Below are 21,703 nucleotides of genomic sequence, written 5' to 3'. Positions count from 1 at the left end.
AACGACCAAGTCCAAACAGGGATCATGGCGGTAATAAGGGCTGAGACAGCTGCCTCCAGTTAGGAACTGTTGTTGGCCAGATGAAACACTTGATTGCGCCTGGAAGACGCCGTGCGCAGCCATCTTGCACAGCGGGGAACACCACAGGCCCCAGGTTATTGGGCCCCGGTTTACACCCAACACTTGAGTAGTAGCAAATGTGACTTTGAATCGCCAACCCTATTTGGACTGTACAAGAAATGAATGTGGATAGAAGTTTTGTTTTTTTTAACCCCCATTTTTAATGTATGAGTACGGGTATGGAAAGCCAGATCATATAATGAGCTAATGTTGGGTTAGTTTTAGTTTTTTTCTAAAAGGGAAATTAGGAAAACTCTCAAATTGATATGGCTGACAATTAAGATATTTGATAACCCCCTACCCCCCCCCCAAAAAAAATAACGGCCCTAATTCAATTTATAGCCCGCAGGCTATCTTGCATATAAAAGCAGCTGTGTCCAGCTACAAGGAAACAGAGCTCACTACAAACACATCAGTGCAAATTTACAATACCTTTGATTTGAGCCACTGTTGGATCATTCCATTGTACTGGGGAAACAGAAACATTATCTGCACTTCTCACTTTTTGGAGACCGTAAGAAACATTGCGACTGTGGTTTCCTTTCGTCCTCCTCATACGCTTGTTCAGTGAAACCTCATTTCATCATCACATTTTCCACCATGGTCCATCCATAGGACACTGACTTCTTGCTTAAGGTGCCATCTCGTTTACACACTGAAAAGGAAGGAAGTTTTAACTCAAGTCAGTCCAAATAATTTGATCGATGCCAATGGAAAGAAATATATTGCCAAGAAATATATTTTATTCAAAGCTATACACTTTTTACATTTAAATAAGGAATGTGTGCTTCATGTGGACAACACCGCGGTGCCAGGAATTCTTGAGAAGTGGCCGTCATGTTTGACATGTAGGTTTTTAGTCCACATCGGTGTATCATTACTTTGCCGTTTCACCTGACAAACTGTCTCAAGTGTAAATATTTCTGTACACTGTATAAAGCCGCAGAATTATCTGTATACCTAAAATATCATCTCATATTTGATGTGTTTAAAAGCCAATCTCTAGCACACCTTAAAACAGGGCACAGAAACCAAGAGTCACAAAGAAACTTTATATAGTTTTCAAGTATTCAAAACTGTTAAATAAGTACAAGATGTGTTCACAAGATTTACATATCGGACAATATAAGCACTGCCCATTTTTTAATTTTCTTTACATGTTCCCGCTACCCACGCAACACACTAAGATGTCTGCAAACTATTCACATTTGTTTTGTTTTGTGGTGTTTTTTTTTTTTTTTTTTTTTAACTCATCAATAGAAACTCTTGACAGTTGTCTATTGGACAAAGACTACACAGACGGTACTGGAACAGTATACAGTGTAGAATGGAGACGTCCACAGAAGGAAAAGGACATAAGCCAGATTCAGAACTGTGATTAGCTGCTGGTGCTATGAACATACATAGAAACTGAAAAAAAACAAAAAAACAAAAGTGACTTACCACTCATTTTAGTTGGTCCCGTGATCTATTTGGTAGTTCATTACCTCCACACTCATACAAAAATAATATACAGAAGGACTGATGGTGGGACTTTTAAAGTGTTGAGTGGGAAATATAGTTCTGGGGGGGTTTTTTATACATAATTTTGTAATTTGTAAATACTGCCCAATTCCGTTCAAGGCTCTTTTTAAGGAACCTAGTGCTGTTTGAGATGACACTGAACAACTAATTTGACCGACACCTGCAGTAATTGGAAATAAATCCCAATTAAATTTATATTATGTTGGGTTCTAGAAATATTTTAAGGATTAAAAGTAACTTCGTCAATAACTGTGGGGAACTGTTTACTCTGCATTTGACTCATCCTACAAATTTAAAAGCGGTGGGGAGCAACTCCTTTGTTACCATGGATATACAAACTCCACACAGATTAAAAGGAAGAAAATAAGCACTGCTTACATTATCCTAAGCAAAGGGTTTGTTTTTTTTACAAGACAGCCATTTTCCTTTTTCCATGTTTAACATTATGTAAATAATTGGAGATTGGATTAGGAAGGTGCATCCAATCCTAGATGAATTGGGATGGACTGTGAAGAAACTATTATAATCTTTGCAGGAATATGGACCAGTCTTTCTGTACATTATTTTTTTTTACTTCATGATGGATAACAGAGGGAAAATACAAACATCCCACGTAGTTTGCGCTTATTTTGACAACTTAGTGTATAAAGGCTTGAACTACCATATGTATCATGTTACCATGATATAGTAGCTCCCAAAGTCAGCTACAATATCAATTGTCAATTCTTTCACTGCAGCCGACGTGATATAAAAATGTATGTGCTTTTGCTTATTAAAATTCTGCCGCTATAGCAACTTTGTTGTATTTGCATATTTCTCATGGATCAATGACTATTTTTAAACAAAAGACAGTAAACAATGCAGTCCAATACCGATGAATATTCATATAATGGAGAAACTGGCGAGTATTTTAAAAATGTCCCTAGTTGTGGAACTCCACCACACAGATATGTTGAACTTGCACAGCAAATTACAATACATTAATGGGCTGTTTTCAGGCAGTTCTTTACTCAGGAATAAACAGAACAATGAGAACATGGCACTTATTTCCAAAAAGAACCACTGATCTTATGTTTCTGGACCAACCATTCCATACATTAAGTATGGTTTGCCGCACAAAACTACAAACTGAGACCAAAAGAAAACAACAAAAAAAAAAGGGGACAAATAAGCTAAAGTTCTGCCAGTGAGACAGAGGGGATAGTCACCATACTGTACACTTTCTACAATATCCATGTCCACTATGAATATAACAAGTGCATTCACTTCAAGGAAAAGTTAAACGTAAAACAAATTCTTGTTTTTCACTAGGGTCCTGCTGGAGTCCATCTGACAATGATTCAAGATGATAAAATACTGAGCACCTCTCTGCAACCGAGCTCTAGCATCATGTGAGCATTTAATCATTTTGTCTATGTGGAATGGATGATAGGGATGCACCAGTATACAATCTTGATTCTAAAATATTATTCATTTTTGGGTTCTTCCGATAAAAAGTATAGCTGTAACTTCTTTAAATACAACTCTGTTATTTTAACAGTGAGATCACATTAGTGATGTTTATGGAAGTTTGTTTTTCCTTATTTATACAGGCTTGGCTTAAACTTAATCAGATAGCATGCAACGGCAACCAAGCTCACTTTGATGAAACCTTTAAGTTTCATCAAAGTGGAACCGGTAACTCTCCCTCCTCCAGTGTTTATTTGCATTTTTTGTTGTTGTATAAATGAAGCTATGTGGCATGTTGTAGTTTTATGAAGAGGAGTACTTTTACACAGTATCTGAGACAATGCTGGTATCTAGGACTGAAATTGGTACTCAATAGCTTCCAGGTATGGACCAAGGTAACTCAATAACTAGTATCGGAACTTCTCCAGTCAAACGATGCCTGCCTTCAATCCTTTTTGCACCCAGGTCTAGAAAAAAAAAAAAAAAGACTTTGTATGATTTTGCACGCAGCCAATCACCGCAAGCGTTCTTCCATTTAATGCGACGTGTGATTTGCTCACTAATGCAGCAGCAGCTACAACAGTCTGTTAAAGGACAGGTGTCAGGTCTTTATATGAACAGTGAGAGGTTTTCCTTGCTGTTATCGTTCCTTCTGTACTGGCTATTTGTTTAAAATTACACTGCCCAAATACTTCATTGTACAGTTATTTAATAAATATTTCAATGACTTTAACACTTTCAAAATGTACGTGTAAAAATAATTTGGATGGGGAGGAGTGGTGGCATTTTCAACTAAATGTTTCCTTTCACATGATGGGGGTAGTAGAAAGAAAACGGTATCAAATGTACTCTATTGGTACCGACATCACTTTATGGGTACTGGTATTGTCATTTTTTTTTTAAACAATACCCAGCCCTACTGGTATCGGTGCATCCCTAATCAATTTGACCAAATGATGCTAGTAGCCTTGTTGCCAAATACAGTTTGGGTGAACAACAAAAGTTTGTTTCAGGTTAACAGACCCCTTTACGTTCATTTAGACTTAATTTTTCAGCAATTTTGTTTTTAAATTACTGTACTTCTTTTACATCAACACAACAGTTGATTAGTGAGTCGTCTTTTATTTACATGAAGAGGTGGAGTAATGAGCCCCACAGCTTATGCATTGAGCCTAAGAGACTGATCCTCTCTCCTCCTGGAGGAGATATCGATGTCTATGGAGTCTGTGCCCACAATGAGTCGGAGGCGCTTTGCGGGTGGAAGTGGAATGAAATCGTCTTCAAACTCATTATCAAAGTAATCGTCATCATCCTCTACATCGTCGTTTTCTTCTTCTGATGAAGAGTCGGCCATGGCCTTTTGGGTCCGGTGACCGCCATTCCTCGCCTCCAGACTCTGCCCCATGTCTCCGTTATAGGAGATCTGGTCCGATTTGGACTGGGCCATTCGCCGAGCGTCGTCCTCCCGTTTCAGCTGGATCTTCAGCTTGGTGGAGCTGTTGTGGACCACTGGGCTGAAGCCGTTGTTCAGTTTGGCCACGTACGAGCTGCCCTTGTCCTTATCGCGGTCCTTGCTGAACTTGATGCTGATCTTGCTGGAAGAGGCGGCACCGACGGCAGAGGCCGACACACTGGACGAGCCGATGGAGTCGCTGGGGTCATTGGTCTTGCTACTGCTGCTGTCCCTCCGCCTGCGGAGCGTCAGTTTAGGGATGCCGGTGCTGTTCTCCAGGATCAGCTGTGCATCGTAGCGTGTGATTCGCCGCTTCTTCTTTCCCTTGCCCTGCGACCGGCAGCCACTCTTATCCTTGTCCCTCCGGAGGGATTTACTGCCGTTGGCCACGCCGTTGTAGTCTCTGTGCCGGTCGGGGAACGCGAGCACTACGTTGCTGCAATCCGTGAAGTTAGCAGTAGCCCCCGCCGACATAAAGGACTCCCCATACGTGTCCTCACATTTAATTGTCCTGTCAGGCCGGGGGCGAGTCAGCCGCTTGCGCCTTTGGCAGGAGCCTCTTTTAACGTAGCCGGTCTCTAACACAGTCTGCTCCAGTCCGAGCCCGTGGTGGAGATACTCGTCCATGTCAGCCGGTTCCGTCTTAATGACAACACCACCCGGAACCGGGCTCAGGCCCTCCAGAGCGCTGGGCTCCAGCTTGACTCCTGTTGCAGATTCTTGGGCTTTTACCAGGGTCCGAGTTGACCTTCGAGTTCTGTAAGTGGAGGACTGGCTACCATCGTAGCCTTGTGCACTTGTCAAGTTGCTGCTCTCCTTGGCGGCGTGGCGGGTCAAGCAGCCCCGTTGGCCGATCGCCTGCTGCACCGGCACCTGGCCATCCTTCTCTTTCTTGAGGGGGACGCCTTTACACAGCGACACTTTGGACTCCCTGAGAGCCAGTCGGCAAGTCTCTCCTTTGGCCAACGCCTTAGGCTCCGCCCCCCTCCTTCGACTCCGCAACTGGACTTTACTTAATGAAGGCTTGGATTGGGATTTTAGTCTCTTTGGTACCCTGTTATTGTTTATATGACCTTGTTTAGAAGGTGAGGTAGATGTGAGAGCTCTGGTAAGAGTCTGTCTGGTTTGAGTCCTGGTTTTAGTGAACTTCATTCCTGGGGAAGTTCTTTTTCTCACAGCTAGAGGGAAAAGATCAGATGTTAGTCATCACAAAAAAAACAAAAAAAAAAAACCTTGAAATAATTATTTCATGAAAAAACATGAATCACAACACTAAATTCACAAGAGGAATCCCTCTGATGTTACTTATGATTAGTAAGTGAACGTGGAGATGAACAAAGGCAGTTTCAGATCAATGGCAAAGACGCTTGATACAAGCCTCTGCATGAATTTATACCTACAGATCTACTCACTGACATACGTTTTAACAGTGTCCTGTTATTGATAACTTGATATTTTCCCACCATCCAACTACTGTAGGGTTTCCGAAGTGCATACACGACCAGGTTGCTCGTACACACTTCCCTAAACAATAACATTTCAATGTTTATCTTCGAATGAATATTACTTGATTAAAACAGTTATAATACCCAATAAACAATTTCAATTCTAATAAGTGGGTCAAAAGCCAACTTAAACTAACAGATTTGCTCTATTAAAAAAAAAATCAAGGGTTAAAATTAAACTTAGAAATTGGAACTGGATGTTCTGTTTCGCTTTGAATGCAATTCCACACCAGCCATGAATATTTAGTTTTGAGCAGGGTATAAACAAATTCACCTTTCTACCGTGGTATAATTTTCTTGTTTCTTTGGCATTTTATATTGCAGAAGCACACAGCGTTTAGTATTGTATGTAATCCCCCTCCCTCGTTAATAATAACGAATAAAAATAATTCAGCTCAATACGCTCTCTTACATGGATGCATTTTTGGCATTTCCTGAGAGTCTACGTCGGTGTGGGAGCCAACAGAATGGCTGTCGGAGCTCCTGCTTCCTTCACCCAGTTTCTTCAGCCTGTTGAGACGCTTGTCAGTCTCACGCAACCCGTACTTGCTGTTGATTACTGGTACCTCCGCTGGCAGCCCAGCTTTGGATTTAAATGCACCGGTGCCACGTCTGCAAAAACAACAAAACATCATGTTAGCGTTTATTTTAATGTTAAAGTCTCTTCAAAACTAGAGATCCTTAATTTTCTGAAAATATTGTGACGAAAAAAAAGAGTACCAACTTGTAGCAGAGGCTTAAAAAATAAAAATAATAATTTTGTACATGTAAACAAACTTTTACAAGATTTGTTCCTTTGATAGACCGCACAGTCCACGTCCATCAAAAGAATAATTATAATAATAAAAATTTGAATGTGATATTTGGATTTTGGAATATAAAAAGTCCACTCTGAAGGTGCCCACAGAACAGCCCTGACAGCTGGGGTGTTCACACCACTCAAGCCTTTTCCTTCTTTTCTTTTGTCTTGCAGACGTAGCGGTGTTCAAATCACACCATGCAGGGGTGTTCAAACGATATAATCCTACACTCCGTGGGAGACAGCCGCTGTCACATGCCCGACTTGGGTATTTTTCCACATGACTTTGCCAAAAAGTAAACAAAAATAACGCATGGAGCTTCATAATAAACAAAGGTTTGCTATTGTAGTTGCCTGTCGGCTCATTTCTTTTGTGCCGACAGGCAACCGGGGGTGAGACAGACTGCATGCACTCATTCTGCTGTTGGGGGTAAATTATTATAAATTAAGTCCTAAACAGTAAAGTGCAACCAAAATATCCAGTATTCCTTTATTTTAATATGCTGCATGGAATACATAAGGTACACTTCTAGATTACTCATTCTCTCCTGGTTTCCTCTCGGGCTCTCATTGGCTCGTTGGATGCTGCTTTCGTCCCAGAGCTTCTGAGCTATTTCAAACTACATGGTCTTGTGTTCCCAAGCTCCCGAGGTTTTCTAGCATGCTTGAAAACCCCGGAAGCTCGGGGACAGCTCAAAAAGCCGCCTGGGACAGCTCCCTGTGTGATGTAGACCCGTCCCAACTATACGAGCAGCGGTGACGGGAGTGCACTGCGAGAGGCGCCAATGTCGAGACTTTTGTCCCTGAGCTCAGAAATGTTTCTGGGACAGCCAGATCTGGGCAAATATTGTGTAGTCTAAACAAGTCGGTTTTGATGTCAAATAATCTATTACGATTCCATTCAATCCATCATTGTACAGCTGCAAGATGCAATTATCAATCTTATATTTGATGAACCTTGAATAGACAAAATAGAACAAAATAAAAAGCAAAGTAATGTTTATGGATATGTGAAAACATGATTATTCATGGTAACTCATGACTGATATAACTATATATTAAAGCATGTAACACGTACCTTTCACATGTATAGCATTCACAAAATTCATTGTTTTCACCAAAAAATCCATCTCCATAGTAACACGAGATCTCCTCCCCTGGTTCGATGTCCCTCAGCACCTTGACGCAGGCTGTGTCGCGGCCCGTTGACACAAACTAAAATAACAACCAAATTTACTACCAGGGGACCACCTTTAAAACAAAACGCAATAAAGCAGGACACCATGATTCTGCCAATTTGAGATACATACCTTGCAATTTGGTCGGCAGTCTGGAAAGCAAGGAGAAGAATTACTTAGTTTTTAAACCCACTCAATTCCCTAGCTTCCATAAATACCAAGTGGTGACTAACTTGTTTACTATGGCAGACAAGTCGCTATAACCCAGCATTTACAAGTTATGCATTTTTATATTTGTGTACGGGAGCAGATGCACTTCCACGTTAGTAAATCAGACATCTCACATTCATTGTGTGAGTCTATTTTGAGGCATATGTATTTAATTTCTTGTCAGTTTTTCCTCTCCATCCAGGACATAAACAAAGCGTTAAAATGCTTAAATTGCTTATAAATCTTGTTTCACTCAAATATTATTTTCCCCATACTAAAAAGTTTCTGCAAAATTGAATTTCCATGTCCACTTCTGTATTGTATTTATACAATTACTTTTTGTATTTATATAATATTTTATTAAATATCCAAAGAGGACATTTACAAATACAATAGATGTGTAGAACACCCCTTTATAATATGTTTGTGATGCTTCAGAGGTGTAGTGTATCTGATGTAAATGCAGGGTGTTGGAGTCACAACATTGTTTGTTTGTTTATTTTTTTTCCTAATCTTAAAGACTAGGTGACTAATGTATACACATGCAGTTTTGACATTGAACACATTAACATAGGAAGTGCCCATAGCAAAGCTCCAGGTGATGAAAATCAGGTGTGTGGAACGGGAAGCAAACAGTTTGCGACCGTGTGTCAGCATGGTTAAGAGAAAGCTGAATGGAAAGATGCTATTTGAATATGGACAATGCAGCTATCTTCCTATGCTATAGTGAGTAGCCAATGTTTATACTGAACTGTGAATAAATGGATCGCCAAGTCCAAAGATATACAGCACACTGGACACTGGTTTATTTTTAACCCAGAATACACGTCCGAAACAAATTCACCCCCATTCTCCCCTCACTGGCTTTTTTAGTTATTAATTTTCTCGAAAGTCACTACACAGGGGAAGGCCTCTCTTTTAGTGCCAGCAGTTAACAATAAATTAATGCATTACAAAATTACAGGACATGGAAAATGACAGATGTGTCAATGTGTGACACATCTGAAATTTTTGATTTACGAGCACAACATCTGATACCATGGTTAATGAAGGCAGCGGGCCCCAGCCACAGCTGAGCGCAGTTCTTGCGTGTGGAGTACATGACACTGAAGTCGTTCTCCCCGTGCCGCAGAAGAAGGTTCTCTTCACTCTCAGACAGCTCGGCAATGCATCCCACCAGGTACTCGATCTTATCATTTCTTTTCCTGGACAAAAAAATAATTCTCAATAAAAAGGGCAAGAAAGTTGTGGAATACAATGGGAATTTAGCTTACATGTAGGCAGATCCACCAATCTACAGAAATATGTCCACAGACATTTTCACAACATCTGTAAACATAGAAGAAGAAAAACTCCAGAGAGAGAAACGTGGTGACAAGATGTGACAAGCTGGAGAGACTTGTGGTGGAGGGCATGGCTGTTGACAGTAAATCAATAGCGCTAAGAAGTGACCGCCCACTTTTAGAACGGCTCCGTTTCCGTAAGTGAATTTCCAATTCATTCGCTTCATTGACATTTCAGAAAATCCTTATATAAAGAGTTTTAAGACTGGGACCAAGCTAACCAACTCTGAGATGAACCATGAGCATAAAGTATTTGATTCTGGGAAAAAATAAATAATTGTAAAATGGAACATATTTACATATTTATTTTAAGGGTGACAGAACTACTTCTCCCACAACCAACGACTTCCCACTTAACGATAGTTTAGTGAACTTCTTCTTGAACTGAACCTGTGTCGTTTATTTTGTTAATAATAGTGTAGATATCATGGTTGCTCTGGGGTAAACGTAATGTAAACAATCGTAGATGCCAGACTGTGACAAAAACTGTCGTAAAACGACATTAAACCTAACCCTGGGTGCGGTAAACATTTCCATGGTAACAGTGAGCTCCACCTATCAGAGACATTACTGTTACACTGTAGGATTGTGGGTAATGTAGTACTTTTCCATGACATCACAAATAAAACATGTTTTTCTTAAAACAGGGATGATATCATACAGACTTGTGGCTTCTACAGGAGCATATACCATTGTCTCACAACTCATAGTTCGTGGTGAGTCTACCTTGGATGGTTACGACAATATGGCCAATACTCAATATCCGTGATTCAGAATATGAATGGGATTTTCACTTCCGGAAACTCACTGTTGAGCTATGTCCTTACCACTCCTTTGTTGCCACAATTTTCGCTCCATTTTGTTCTGATGAATAGCGATTACAGGGCAGAATCTCAAACCCACTGTCGGTGGCAAACATCCGCAGATAGACAAATACCTGAAGGACATAAAAATTACCAGATTTTTATAATTTTCGTTTCTAGAAATGATCTAAAATTAGTCCTTGCAAAGATGACATCTTACATGCTGTTTGAAAAGCTTCTCCTGGGCTTTCGTCTTGTGGAGAAAATGGTGCCTGGACCAGTCTCCTGACGTCAACGCCCTGAACGCTCTTTCCAAGTTGTTATGTTTCTTAAACCGTTCAATGATGTCTTTGAGCTCCTCTTGCCTCCCTTTGATTGGCCGAAACCTGTGGTTAAAAAAAGCACCAGATTTGAAACAGATGGGTTGGAACTAAGGCAATTTCCAAAAAAGAAGAAAAAAAAAAAAAAGAAATTAAAGACATTGCACATAATTGAGAATGTTTTATCTTTCCCCTACCACAGTCACCGGTACACATTGATAATAACAAACTCACCTGGTGTTCATTTTGTGAGTCTGAAAGCCCAGGTACGGGTCTAGAATGAGGCTTGTAGTCAAGTCATCATTCTCACACAGCTCCTTAGCAGTCATTCCTGAAGAGGGCACATAGCGCTTCTCTGCCTCCAGACTGGCGGCTGTGAACCCTGCAAGAAGCACGGAATGATAATTATGAGCTGGTACGGGTACGGCTGGGGTAACGCTTCAGTAACGTAAAACAACTATATTAAAATACCCCACTCACGGCGGCTACATCTCCTGCTACTGGAGTGGCTTTTGCTGGGGCGCAGGGATGCCCGCTGCAGGTGCTGAGAGCGAGTCTGGCTCACAGGCTGCTCACTGGTAAACTTGCTTCCTTGTCGTCTGCCATTTAATACCATGTTCTTGGATTCGCCCAGCCACTTCATGCCCACAAGCACCCTGATCCAGTTGCATTTAGTCTCCGAGTTAAAGGAACACAGGGGCCTACAGTTTGGAACCTGGACACATGGAGGAAAGTGTCAAAAGAAAATAGTTATTCTTAACCAAAGCCATCTTTAAGAAAAAGTTACCTCATTACCATGAGAAAATAGATGGACAATGCAATACAACTGTGACTATAATGCCATCTGCTGGTTGTGACTTTGTGATGAAGACCTTAAAATAAATGATTTATTTTTGTTTCAACTTGTCAAAATGTTTATCATTTGCATTTCACTGCTGATTGATTTAGACTTTAGTTTAAAACATTGTTCCTTGGAATGAACCTCAGAGTACAAAGTGTGGATCTTAAGTGGATTATTTCAGTGCAGCTGCTATTTGAAGTACATGTTATTAATGAGATTAAATAAAAAGATAACTGATAATGAACAGAGTTTCTAAAATCTTTCACAAAGCAGCTAAGATTATCATTCCATGGCAAATGCTTTGAGGACATCAAAGCAATGCCTAAACTATTCTCAATGAAGTCTCATGGGCTGAATTACACACAAGGCAGAGCAGAAACCAATCTGTAGTACATAGAAATGAACCTCTGATATAATAAAAAGCCAAATACACAATCAGCAAATGGGACAGCCTTCTGTTTGCATTTTGCTGGAGAAGCAGATCAACCCACTCATTCATGAAAAGCTACATTCAGTTGTGTTGAAATATAAATATTGATGAATAAAGTTACAGAACACCAAAACATTTTGGACAGATATATTATAAGAAATGGAGAAATAAAATGTTGGCAACTATAAAAGCATTGTGAAAGAAAACAAGACAATTAAAAAGTACGAAAATTTAGCTTATAAAATACAATGCAGTGCAGTAGAGAAAACTACCCCCAACAGAGGAACCGGGCGAGCAAACCCACAGGTAGAGGGCGTGGCACTGACACGGCTGCAGTCACTGCTCTCATGGTCAAAATAAGTCCTTCTGTTGATGGACCCTCATCAATTTGCATCTGTAGATGCAGAAAAATGTCTGTGCAAAACTACGAAATCCAGCCAAAAATGACACATCAACAAAAAGCCCAGTATCAGGCCTGTGACCTCAGATTAAAACTCAACTTAGATTTTGTTAAATTGGGATACTACATTGTGCCCTTTTGCTTTGGTATCGTTGGAGTTGGATAGAATGGGTCTTCAACAGGAACAATGATTAGATTAAGGGACTACCATGGTCAGTGGGTGAGATCCCTGGATAAAGTAGGAAATTGTGGATGGAAGAGTCAACTGCATTAAGTTGCCTTTGAGCAAGGCACACCACTCCTCCAGCACCAGCAGTGCGCTTCAATGCAGAAGTGAGTTTAAACTTCCAAAGCAATGAATAAACGTTTTTTTTAACTGCAGAGTTAGCACTGCTGCCTCAGAGTAAGAAGGTGCAGGTCTGAATCCGACGGGGGCTTTTCTGTGTAGAGTATGCACATTCTACCAATGTTCACTTCGGTTCCCACCACAAAGACATGCATGTTTGGTTTCCACTCCTGCCTGGGGTGTGTGCAGCAGCCGCCCTGTGTCTCTGAATATTTTGGGGTGAGTGGAATGCAGAGAGCAGCTTCCCACTGGGGATCAGGACACAGATCCACAGCATCTCACTCCAAGTGCTGCAGCTCAGTCCCACGGTCCATCAGCACCACTTAGTGGCAAACCCCAATTATGCCCTGGCACATTGTCAAACAGTCTTCGGTGCCACCGTCCACGCTCACAGCAAAGTATTAATTTAAGAACCACGTGACCGTGGGTAGATACGCGACAGTTCATCCCCTGCTTAATATTTCAGAGAATCGAATCATTTACGCCCCAATCTGAACAACACCTCACACGTCACGCCCGAATCGGGACAAAAGGCTCCAATCACTAAGAGCAGGAATAGCTCCAAAAACAAACCACAGAGAGGCCAAGACGGTCCCGAGGCCGGGGAACAACTTCACCTGCGAGCCGTCCACAGTGCACGCAGTGCGCCGGCGTTTCTCCACGCCGATCCCAAGGCGGTGGACCCGAGCCTACGCTCATACTGACGTAACGAAACGTTATCCTCGAACATCACAACTCGGCGTAACGGCGCAACTCCTCTTACCCGGTTCCGCACAGTAAAACGCCCCAGAAAGCTTTGAGTTGCCAGCCTCTCCTCTTCGCGAAGCTAGACGGCGCTCTGGCCTCGGTGGTTTAGGATGCTAGGCTAGCGCGTTAGCCGCCGATAGCTTTGACACTGGCGATGCTAACAAACTTAGCACGCTTAGTTGAGACCCTGGTACAATGGACCGTCCGTTCGTTAGCCGCCGTGGCTACGTAGCATAACACAGACAGCGGCGAAACTACAGCGAGAGCCTTGATATGCTGCCCACTTCTGGAACAACCCTAACCACCAATGTCCCGTTCGACTGAGCGAGCGGTAGCATACAGCACACATGCCCCGCTCCGAGCAGCCCCGTGAACCGCGGTCCCAGCCTGCAGGTCGACCGAGCCGCAGCACACAGGACCAGCGGAGGCTAGCCTGGCTAGCCTAGCCCGTTTCCTGTAGACGCCTTTGGGTCGCGAACAGAAACAAAACAAACACGGGCGTATACTCACTGGGCGTCTCCCCGCGGCACTCAAACGCAGCGTGGAACGACTGGTGTTCAGATCCGCGTGGATCCGCGGGACGCCGCGAAGGGAAACATCACAGGAAAAGACATGTTTTTCCCCCAGAAATTAACATTAAAATTCAAGATGGCGGCCGGCGGAGGAGCTAGGGTGAGTCGGGCCGCAGCGCTACCCCGCCACAGAAAATAGGTCCGGAAAACACGCCAGCGGTCTCCCCACCCGGGCTCCAACTGGGACTTTGGGGTTAAATAAATACCATAACAATGATCATAACGATAGAAATAATCATAAAAAAAACAATACGACGACGCGGTTTTGTCCCAACGCTCCAGTGCCAGGGAGGTTCGCGATGGTTTCCCTGCGTTTAAAAAGAAAAAAAGCTCCAACAGCCCGTTCTGCGGCCGGCAGCAGAGCGTCGGAGGTGCACGGGAAAGGAGCGCCCGGCGCTGGGAAGGAGGAGGAGAAGGAGGAGAAGGAGGCTCCCGCAGCTCGGCGCGATCCGAGCACCGGCTTCCCTGGGCACACGGAGAGCCTCAGGAGCGAACAGCCCAGACTCGTGTCTCCGCTGCCGGTCGTTACTCCGGTTGATCCGCGTACCTCTGAGCGGAAGATCCCTCCGCGCCGACAGGTGTCCGACACGCGCAGCTTTGCGTCACTTTGAAGGCTGCGCGTGTTTACGGCAGAAGTGATGACGACGGAGGAGAGTCACAACAACGAGGATGATGAATCTGGTTCATTTTGATTGAACTTTTCCGTCGCTCTGAAGCGCCAAGTTATTCCGAATAACGGGGCTGTCCGTTAATAATGACCGTTGCCACGGGCAACCACATTCTGATGCTAACACTGGCCGGTGGCCCCATCTAGTGACGTCACGTTGGAACTACAACGGAGACTATGACACTGGACGATCAATTCCACATTCCATCACAGTTTGGGATTTTCTTTTTCTTTTTATGTAGTTCTCTAGACCGGTTATTATGATCAACTGCAAGGAAAAGCAAAAATCGTATCCAGAATTTGTCAAATGCCCCATATAAACATTGTCTTAACCTCAATAATAAGAGCATAATCCATATCTAGTGTACAGTATTCAGTATTTGGTGTACATTCAGTGTCTTTCACCCCTCAGATCATGGTTCCCTTATAATAACTTACTCTGAATACTTTGACAAAGATAAGCACAAAAGCTTTAACGCTGGAAAAAAAAACCAAAAACTTGTATCATTAAAAATATACCTGCCGATGGGCCTGAAAGAAAATCTCAAACCACCTTGATATTCTTCAAATAACCTTGATCAGTTTAGACATTTTCAATTTACAATTATGTTTCTAGATAACAATGCCTCCCCAAAATATCAATGTTTAATCTTTAAATATTTACTATTTAAAATACCAATCACATTTCTGCCCAGATACTAGAAGTTTAAAGCCACGTTTGCACCAAAACATACAGAGGTTTGCACATTCCAGATGCAAAAAAAAAGATTATTTCGAGAGATATAACATATCGATAGATATAACATATCGTCCTAAAATATGGCAGTTTGATGTGGATGGCTTCAATTAGGAATCTCAAAAAGGGTTTTACAGCATTTTCCTGCTTTCAGTTTAAATTCTTCCCTTCATCCTAATTATTATGAGCACATGGGATTTTTGAGTGGAACTTTTACATTTACATTTAGTCATTTAGCAGACGCTTTTATCCAAAGCGACTTACAATTGTTCAAACGCCGATGGACGCAGCCATCAGGAGCAATTAGGGGCTAAGTGTCTTGCTCAAGGACACTACAGCATGCTAGCAGGAGGAGCCTGGGATCGAACCAGCAACCTTTAGATGACTAGACCACCAGCTTTACCGCCTGAGCTACCATCCCCCTTGTGGCAACTTGTGGCAAAGCTTGATTTCCAAATTGTTTTCCATGGTGTGAAACACCCCAACGGGCAGAGGCCGGTGCATGTGACAAGATGAAACAAAGTGCAAAGATTGAATTCAAGTGGAAGGTGCTGACTTTATAGACACTTGTCATGTCTACATTGTCAGTTCTCAGTAAAACAAATGTACCTTTTACAGACTATTTAATCTGTGAAATAGCAAAAGCAGTCGTCAAACATGTGCGGGGGTGTGGGGAGGTGTTTTGTATTGTTCTGCTTCCTGAGGCAGATGATGTTCAACAAATACATTTCCATATACTGTATTCATTTGATTTTATGAATGTAAATGTCAGTGTGTGAGCTTGTGCCCTCATGCAATATACAGTGTCTCATTGTCTATTATTTATATTAGTATATCTATAAAATACCTGTATATACAGTGTATCTATATATCATTAATGTCATTGTCATCTACTATTATAAGTGTTTATTTACAACCATGCTGGATTTAATTTACATTTCTCTGACATAATCATATGTATTATAACCTTACGATTTGAATAACAAAACCAGGGGGATATCACAGGTTTTCCATGCTCATGTGCAGCTGAGTGACCTGCAACAGCTTCTGAGCACTGGGCAGTATAGAAAAGCGCTGCAGAGAGATACTTCTACCACACAATTTAAATCCACACCTTATCAGGTGAAACCCTATAGTAAACATATTTATAAACATATATAAAGTTAACTTGATTGACGGAGACTTTTTGATTTCTATAAATACATTGTTAAAAATTGAAAGGTACGTCTCAATGCACGTTGACATGGTAGTTGTTTCCTGTATGGAATGAATTCCCCGTGCTGCAATAAAATAGATTCAAGTATATACTACAAGTATATAGATACAGTATATACTGTATATATATATATATATGGTTAAAAAAAAAGGGAATATAACAAAAAAAATGCTCAAACTTTACCTACACTTGCTTCTACATTATGATCTCAAGTTTGAGTTTAAGTTCAAGAGATTATTTGTCATACATACATCCACATAGGACCTTTGGTTGTATGTGGAAGCTCCTTCATTTTCAACAACGTGGTAGAAACTTTACTATAAACGATAGATTAAAAATTATCACAAAGCCGAGCTATGCAAGCATCAAGACCTTTTGTGAAGAGAGAACAGCCTCACTCATTGATGTCCAAGGGGGTTGAGGCCGTGGGCACGGTGGCTGCTTTCCCACTCACCAAGTGGGAGGAACAGATCCTGGTTCATGCACATTCTTTTTTTTGTATTGGTGTCAGGTGTCTGTTTTACTTTCATTGCCATATTTTCACGGCTGTACAGGTTGGAATTATACCCCTCAAAATGTATATTTAGAATTTTAGGAATACCTTGGAAGCATAAAGAACTACACACATTAAAATATAAATTCAGATTCGAAAAAGAGATCATTTTTAATTTCCCCCTCACAAATTAAATTACAAAAGGTAATTTTGCATTCTCATAGTTTACATATCTGTCTAATTCTGATTCGGCTGGCGACGTGGTGGGAAACAAAGCTGAGCTTTGGCTGTAAAGCGAGAGAAACGAGGATCCATCGACGGAGCCCTTCGTTGTCATTTGATAAGGAACATGTTTTTAGCTTTTTTTTTTTTCTTGAATGGTTCACTACAGCATTGGCAAGTTCATCCTGAAAAATAAATACTTGCAAACTTTAAAATGGGTCAATTTGAATTTGAAACATAACAGGTGGGTTAAACTTCAGCTTCCACTGCTTTAGTTGTTTATGACCAAGGATCTGAGGTCCATCAGAATGTCCTGGTGGTGTCCTTTCATCCAGGTTAAAGGGCTATTCCACTGCATTCCGGTTCCACCCTGTTACTGACTAATTCAACACACAAACGGGGGAAAGAAAATCCATGTTCTTCAAATAATCTTTATCAGTTTAACTTTTTTCAAATGAACATATATTTTATTTTTTAAATAATCTCTCTCTCTCTAACATATCTAAATATTTATTATATCAAATATGAGTCAATTTTCTCTACAGAAGTCGACAGCAACACGTTGCTTCGTCTCGACCTCTTACATTCATCGTCATGCTTTAGCATCGTAGCCGCATTCATATATCAGGTGCAAGAAAAAGGAAATACTTCCTTCATATTTACATTTCATGTGTTACTCGCTCCATGACACGGGCACATATGTACACTCCGGGGAGTGTGGTGGAATGTGTTGTTTTTCTACCTCCTGAGGTTTTGACTTCATCTTCAACACTGAATAGTATATAAAGAAAGAAGAAACAGTCTTTATTCGTCACGCAACACACCACACTACAACACATGCTTGCACACACACACACACGTGCACGTGCTTTGGATGGTGGCCGGTGAAATGGTTCCTCTGCATTTGACCCATCCTGGCTTGTCCTTCCTCCGGGGGCACAGCCAGGAGCAGTGGGCAGCGTACGTGGACGCGCCCGGGGACCAGGTGATGAGTGTCCATCGCTGGTCAGACAATGATGTGTGCATGTTTTTGAGGGGGGTCCTTACAGACGTGAGGTGGAGGAAACCCCATGTGAGCACGGGGAGAACATGCAAACTCCACACAGAAAGGCTCCTATTTGGGAGATAACCCGCCGGAGCACGGTGCCAACAGCGCCCCAGGCAGTGCAGTGCACCGCGCCACCGTGCCATATCAATATATATATAAAGTTGACCCATCCCCCTGGAGCTGGCATTGAGGTATCCTTGTCACATTCGATATTGTTCTGTTGATATCTTCTATTTACTCAGACGGACACACCCCCGCGGCGTCTGTGGCGGCGCTGCAAGTTCCTCCTCCAGGCCAGTGCGCGGCGGTGGCGCCACGAGCCGCGCAACGACACAACGACCTGGCGACGAAGGCCTTCGACCCTGGTTTTTCTGAGATTCGCTCCTTGAGCTGCTCGCTGCGAAAAAGAGTCGTTCGGTTTTTTGTTTTTTTTTCGACTCTTCGCTCGTTCGAGTCGCTCGACGCGCGGGCGGACGAGGGCCAGACGAGTCGGTTCCGCGCCGCTGGGTCGTGAATGGAGTTCTAGTTTCCTCAAACAGATACATCCGGGCAGGTACGCGGAACGCGTCACTCGCAGCGACGGTTTCGCTGCCGTCAAAGCGATCCAAGTTGGTGGAAGGTAAAGTGCGAATCAGTCACATTGAACACGAACCATGCCAAATGCCCCCGTGCTTTCATCGCCCCGGACTTAATTTTCAGTCTGTGAAATAACGTTGTGTCGGAGAGTCGTCCCGGCCCCCGGGCCAATTGGAGGATTCGTTCGCTCGGGACGAGCCGTTCGCGCGTCCTGCGTCACTAGTTCCGCGGGAAACGTCCCAAACAAACCGTGTTGTCAGAGCCTCGTGTCCGCGTTTCGCGACCACGTAGTGACTTTTAAGCCGAACGTTCAGCTATTTACAACTAACTGCAAACGCACAACCTGCGTGTGCCACCGGGAATAATTCAACAGCGGAGTTAAACCCGCCTCGTTGTGGCAAATACTATTTTAGCTAGCTAGCTAGTTAAATAGTTAGCTAGCTATATAGCCAGCCAGCTAGCTAGTTAGTTAGTTCTGGGCCGAGGAATACACTTCTGAGACGGCCGGGATATTAAACCGAGCTGAGTGACCCGTGTCCCCGCTGGAAATACCCTCCGCCTGAGCTGCAGAGATGGCAGAGAGACCCGAGGACCTCAACCTCCCCAACGCCGTCATCACCCGCATCATTAAAGAGGCGGTGAGTGCAACAAGTGCCGTGGACACCCGTGTCTTCCAACCACGCGCCGTGGACTTTTTTTTTTTTTTTTTAAATCGCGTGTCATGGAAATGAGCTCTTGCGTTGCCGGATCAAAATGGCAAAGCTGCAATGATCAGCGCCGCCCAGAGAAGTCGCTCCGTGTTCACCACAATGAGCTCAAGTTTCACACTATTAACAGTCCATAATAATGGGCACGTGTCTGTTTAGTGGTTGACAGGATTGTGAGGTGTCGGTTGTGAAAAGTCTGTCGTGGTGGGGAAACGTTGGCGTACGCAACGACACAAACAGACGCGTTTACGTCGCAGCTCCGTAGGCAACCCCGACGTAGCCGCGGCCCACCGCGTGTGATGCTGTGATCTGTGGGTGAGGGGATCTCCGTTTACCTTCCACAGCTGCCGGACGGGGTGAATGTGTCCAAAGAAGCGAGGAGGGCGATATCGCAGGCGGCCAGTGTGTTTGTTTTGTATGCAACATCATGGTAAGAACATTCCCTCCACTTCCCAAAAACTGCGTGTGTTGGGAAGTTATTCTTGTTTCAGAACAGCATTCGGACCAACTTAAGCAAATCATTTGTCTGTAAAATTATTAACTTTTTTTGATATTCAAGATAACTGATGTGACTTTTTTTATTTGAATTAAATGTAAAAATGTTATTCTTTTGTTTTAATGACTGACCGGTTTTCACTTTTCAATGCTTCTAATCTGTACTCAAGTGCACCAAACCTCACCATAACAAATTCCTTGCACTGTAAATGTACCTGGCGAAAATAAAAACAAATTCTGAAATTATAAACAGCTAGCTTTCTGTAACCCCCCTAAAAGTGATGTTAGATATTGAAGAAATTTGTACAATATGAATTGGATGCAAATACTGCAAATCATGCTCTGGTTTCAGGCCTAAAGGATGTTTGAAAGTTTAAAAGAAAAAAACAGTCACCTATCATCTATTATTGTCTTACTTCAATGGTTTAGTACTTTTTTTTTTTTTTTTGACAGCGCAAACAACTTCGCTATGAAGGCAAAGAGGAAAACACTGAATGCAGGGGATGTCTTGGCTGCAATGGAGGAAATGGAATTTGAAAGATTCTTGGAGCCTTTAAGAGAAGCCCTGGAAGGTTAGTATGCCAGAGACAAAACTTTGGGGGCTGGAGGTTGGCCCATAACAGACCTCAGCCTAAATGCAATAATGCCCCGGGCCTGACTAAACCAGTAGCAACTTTATTGTACGTACTTTTCAAGTACAGCCACTGTTGTTATCAGTATGTGTATTTTGTAGCCGTATAATCAGGTCTACTCAGAATTGTTTTTCTATCTCTTGTTGAACAGTGTATAAGAAGGGGCAGAAAGGGAAGAAGGAGGTGTCTGAACAGAAGCGCAAAGATAAGGAGAAAAAGAATGATGCAGAGAATAAGGGCCAGGAGGAAGAAGAGGAGGATGAGCGCATGGAAGACGAGCCGGAGGAGGAGGAAGTGGAGAACTGAAGCACACCCCGATGGGACGTATGACACTGGACGTAAAACAAACTGTTGACTCCTGAGGTCTTTGCTGATTGGTGTGAACTTCAAATGAGGATTCCATTTGGTGCCACTGTGTATCAAAGCAATGTAATATGTGCAGACCCACAAAACATGTACCTCAATGAGGGCTGGTTAAAGGTTTCTCTGGCACAGTACTTGTCTTCCACTTAATTCATTAGTGTTGAATCTCAGGTCATTAGCTACCTTGTGCTAAAAGGAAGCCCAGTGTAATGGACTACTGCACCATGGTGCGTTGTGCCAGACCCCATTTTATATTGGTCTTTTGTATTTGCGATGCACATTTAATATTGGTAGTGCTCTTGGGTTAGGTTCATAACACTGGTGGTGGAAAGTTAGTATTACAGACAGCATGTCCGAAGGCCATGTGGGTCCGTACTGTCAAAACTTGAGCATTTAAGGGCTTCACCTGCAGCGTTTTCCATATCGTCTAGCTGTTTAGAAATTGTTTTTACTTTTAGTGCATTGGCACTTAACTAAGCTGTTGTGAGTTCACCCATTAAATGAGACA

General features: G+C 42.6%; 2 protein-coding genes across 3 annotated transcripts; one reads left to right on the top strand and one right to left on the bottom strand.

The window, feature by feature from the left end:
- Nucleotides 1–899: 899 nt before the first annotated feature.
- Nucleotides 900–14,191, bottom strand: kmt5b (lysine methyltransferase 5B). 2 transcript variants are annotated; one of them, XM_079998098.1, is made up of 10 exons: nucleotides 13,979–14,191; nucleotides 11,185–11,419; nucleotides 10,939–11,086; nucleotides 10,605–10,770; nucleotides 10,409–10,518; nucleotides 9,277–9,443; nucleotides 8,161–8,180; nucleotides 7,929–8,065; nucleotides 6,464–6,663; nucleotides 900–5,724 (listed from the first exon to the last, which is right to left on the bottom strand). In XM_079998098.1, exons 2-10 carry the CDS (start codon nucleotides 11,345–11,347, stop codon nucleotides 4,253–4,255), a joined length of 2,583 nt encoding a protein of 860 aa, XP_079854224.1. In that variant the 5' UTR covers nucleotides 11,348–11,419; nucleotides 13,979–14,191; the 3' UTR covers nucleotides 900–4,252. The 2 variants fall into 2 exon arrangements, with proteins under 2 accessions (XP_079854224.1, XP_079854225.1); XM_079998099.1 differs by lacking the exon at nucleotides 13,979–14,191 and adding an exon at nucleotides 13,485–13,535.
- Nucleotides 14,192–19,177: 4,986 nt separating this feature from the next.
- Nucleotides 19,178–21,683, top strand: pole3 (polymerase (DNA directed), epsilon 3 (p17 subunit)). Its single transcript, XM_079998362.1, has 4 exons — nucleotides 19,178–19,636; nucleotides 20,050–20,135; nucleotides 20,654–20,772; nucleotides 20,984–21,683. The coding sequence occupies exons 1-4, from the start codon at nucleotides 19,571–19,573 to the stop codon at nucleotides 21,136–21,138; spliced, it is 426 nt and encodes a 141-aa protein (XP_079854488.1). The 5' UTR covers nucleotides 19,178–19,570; the 3' UTR covers nucleotides 21,139–21,683.
- The last annotated feature ends 20 nt before the right edge of the window (nucleotides 21,684–21,703 follow it).

The sequence above is a fragment of the Zeus faber genome (assembly GCF_960531495.2).
Source record: "Zeus faber genome assembly, chromosome: 3".
Taxonomy (NCBI): Eukaryota; Metazoa; Chordata; class Actinopteri; order Zeiformes; family Zeidae; genus Zeus; species Zeus faber.
The sequence above is the reverse complement of the archived record's forward strand: the minus strand, read 5'-3'. Positions and strand labels throughout refer to the sequence as shown.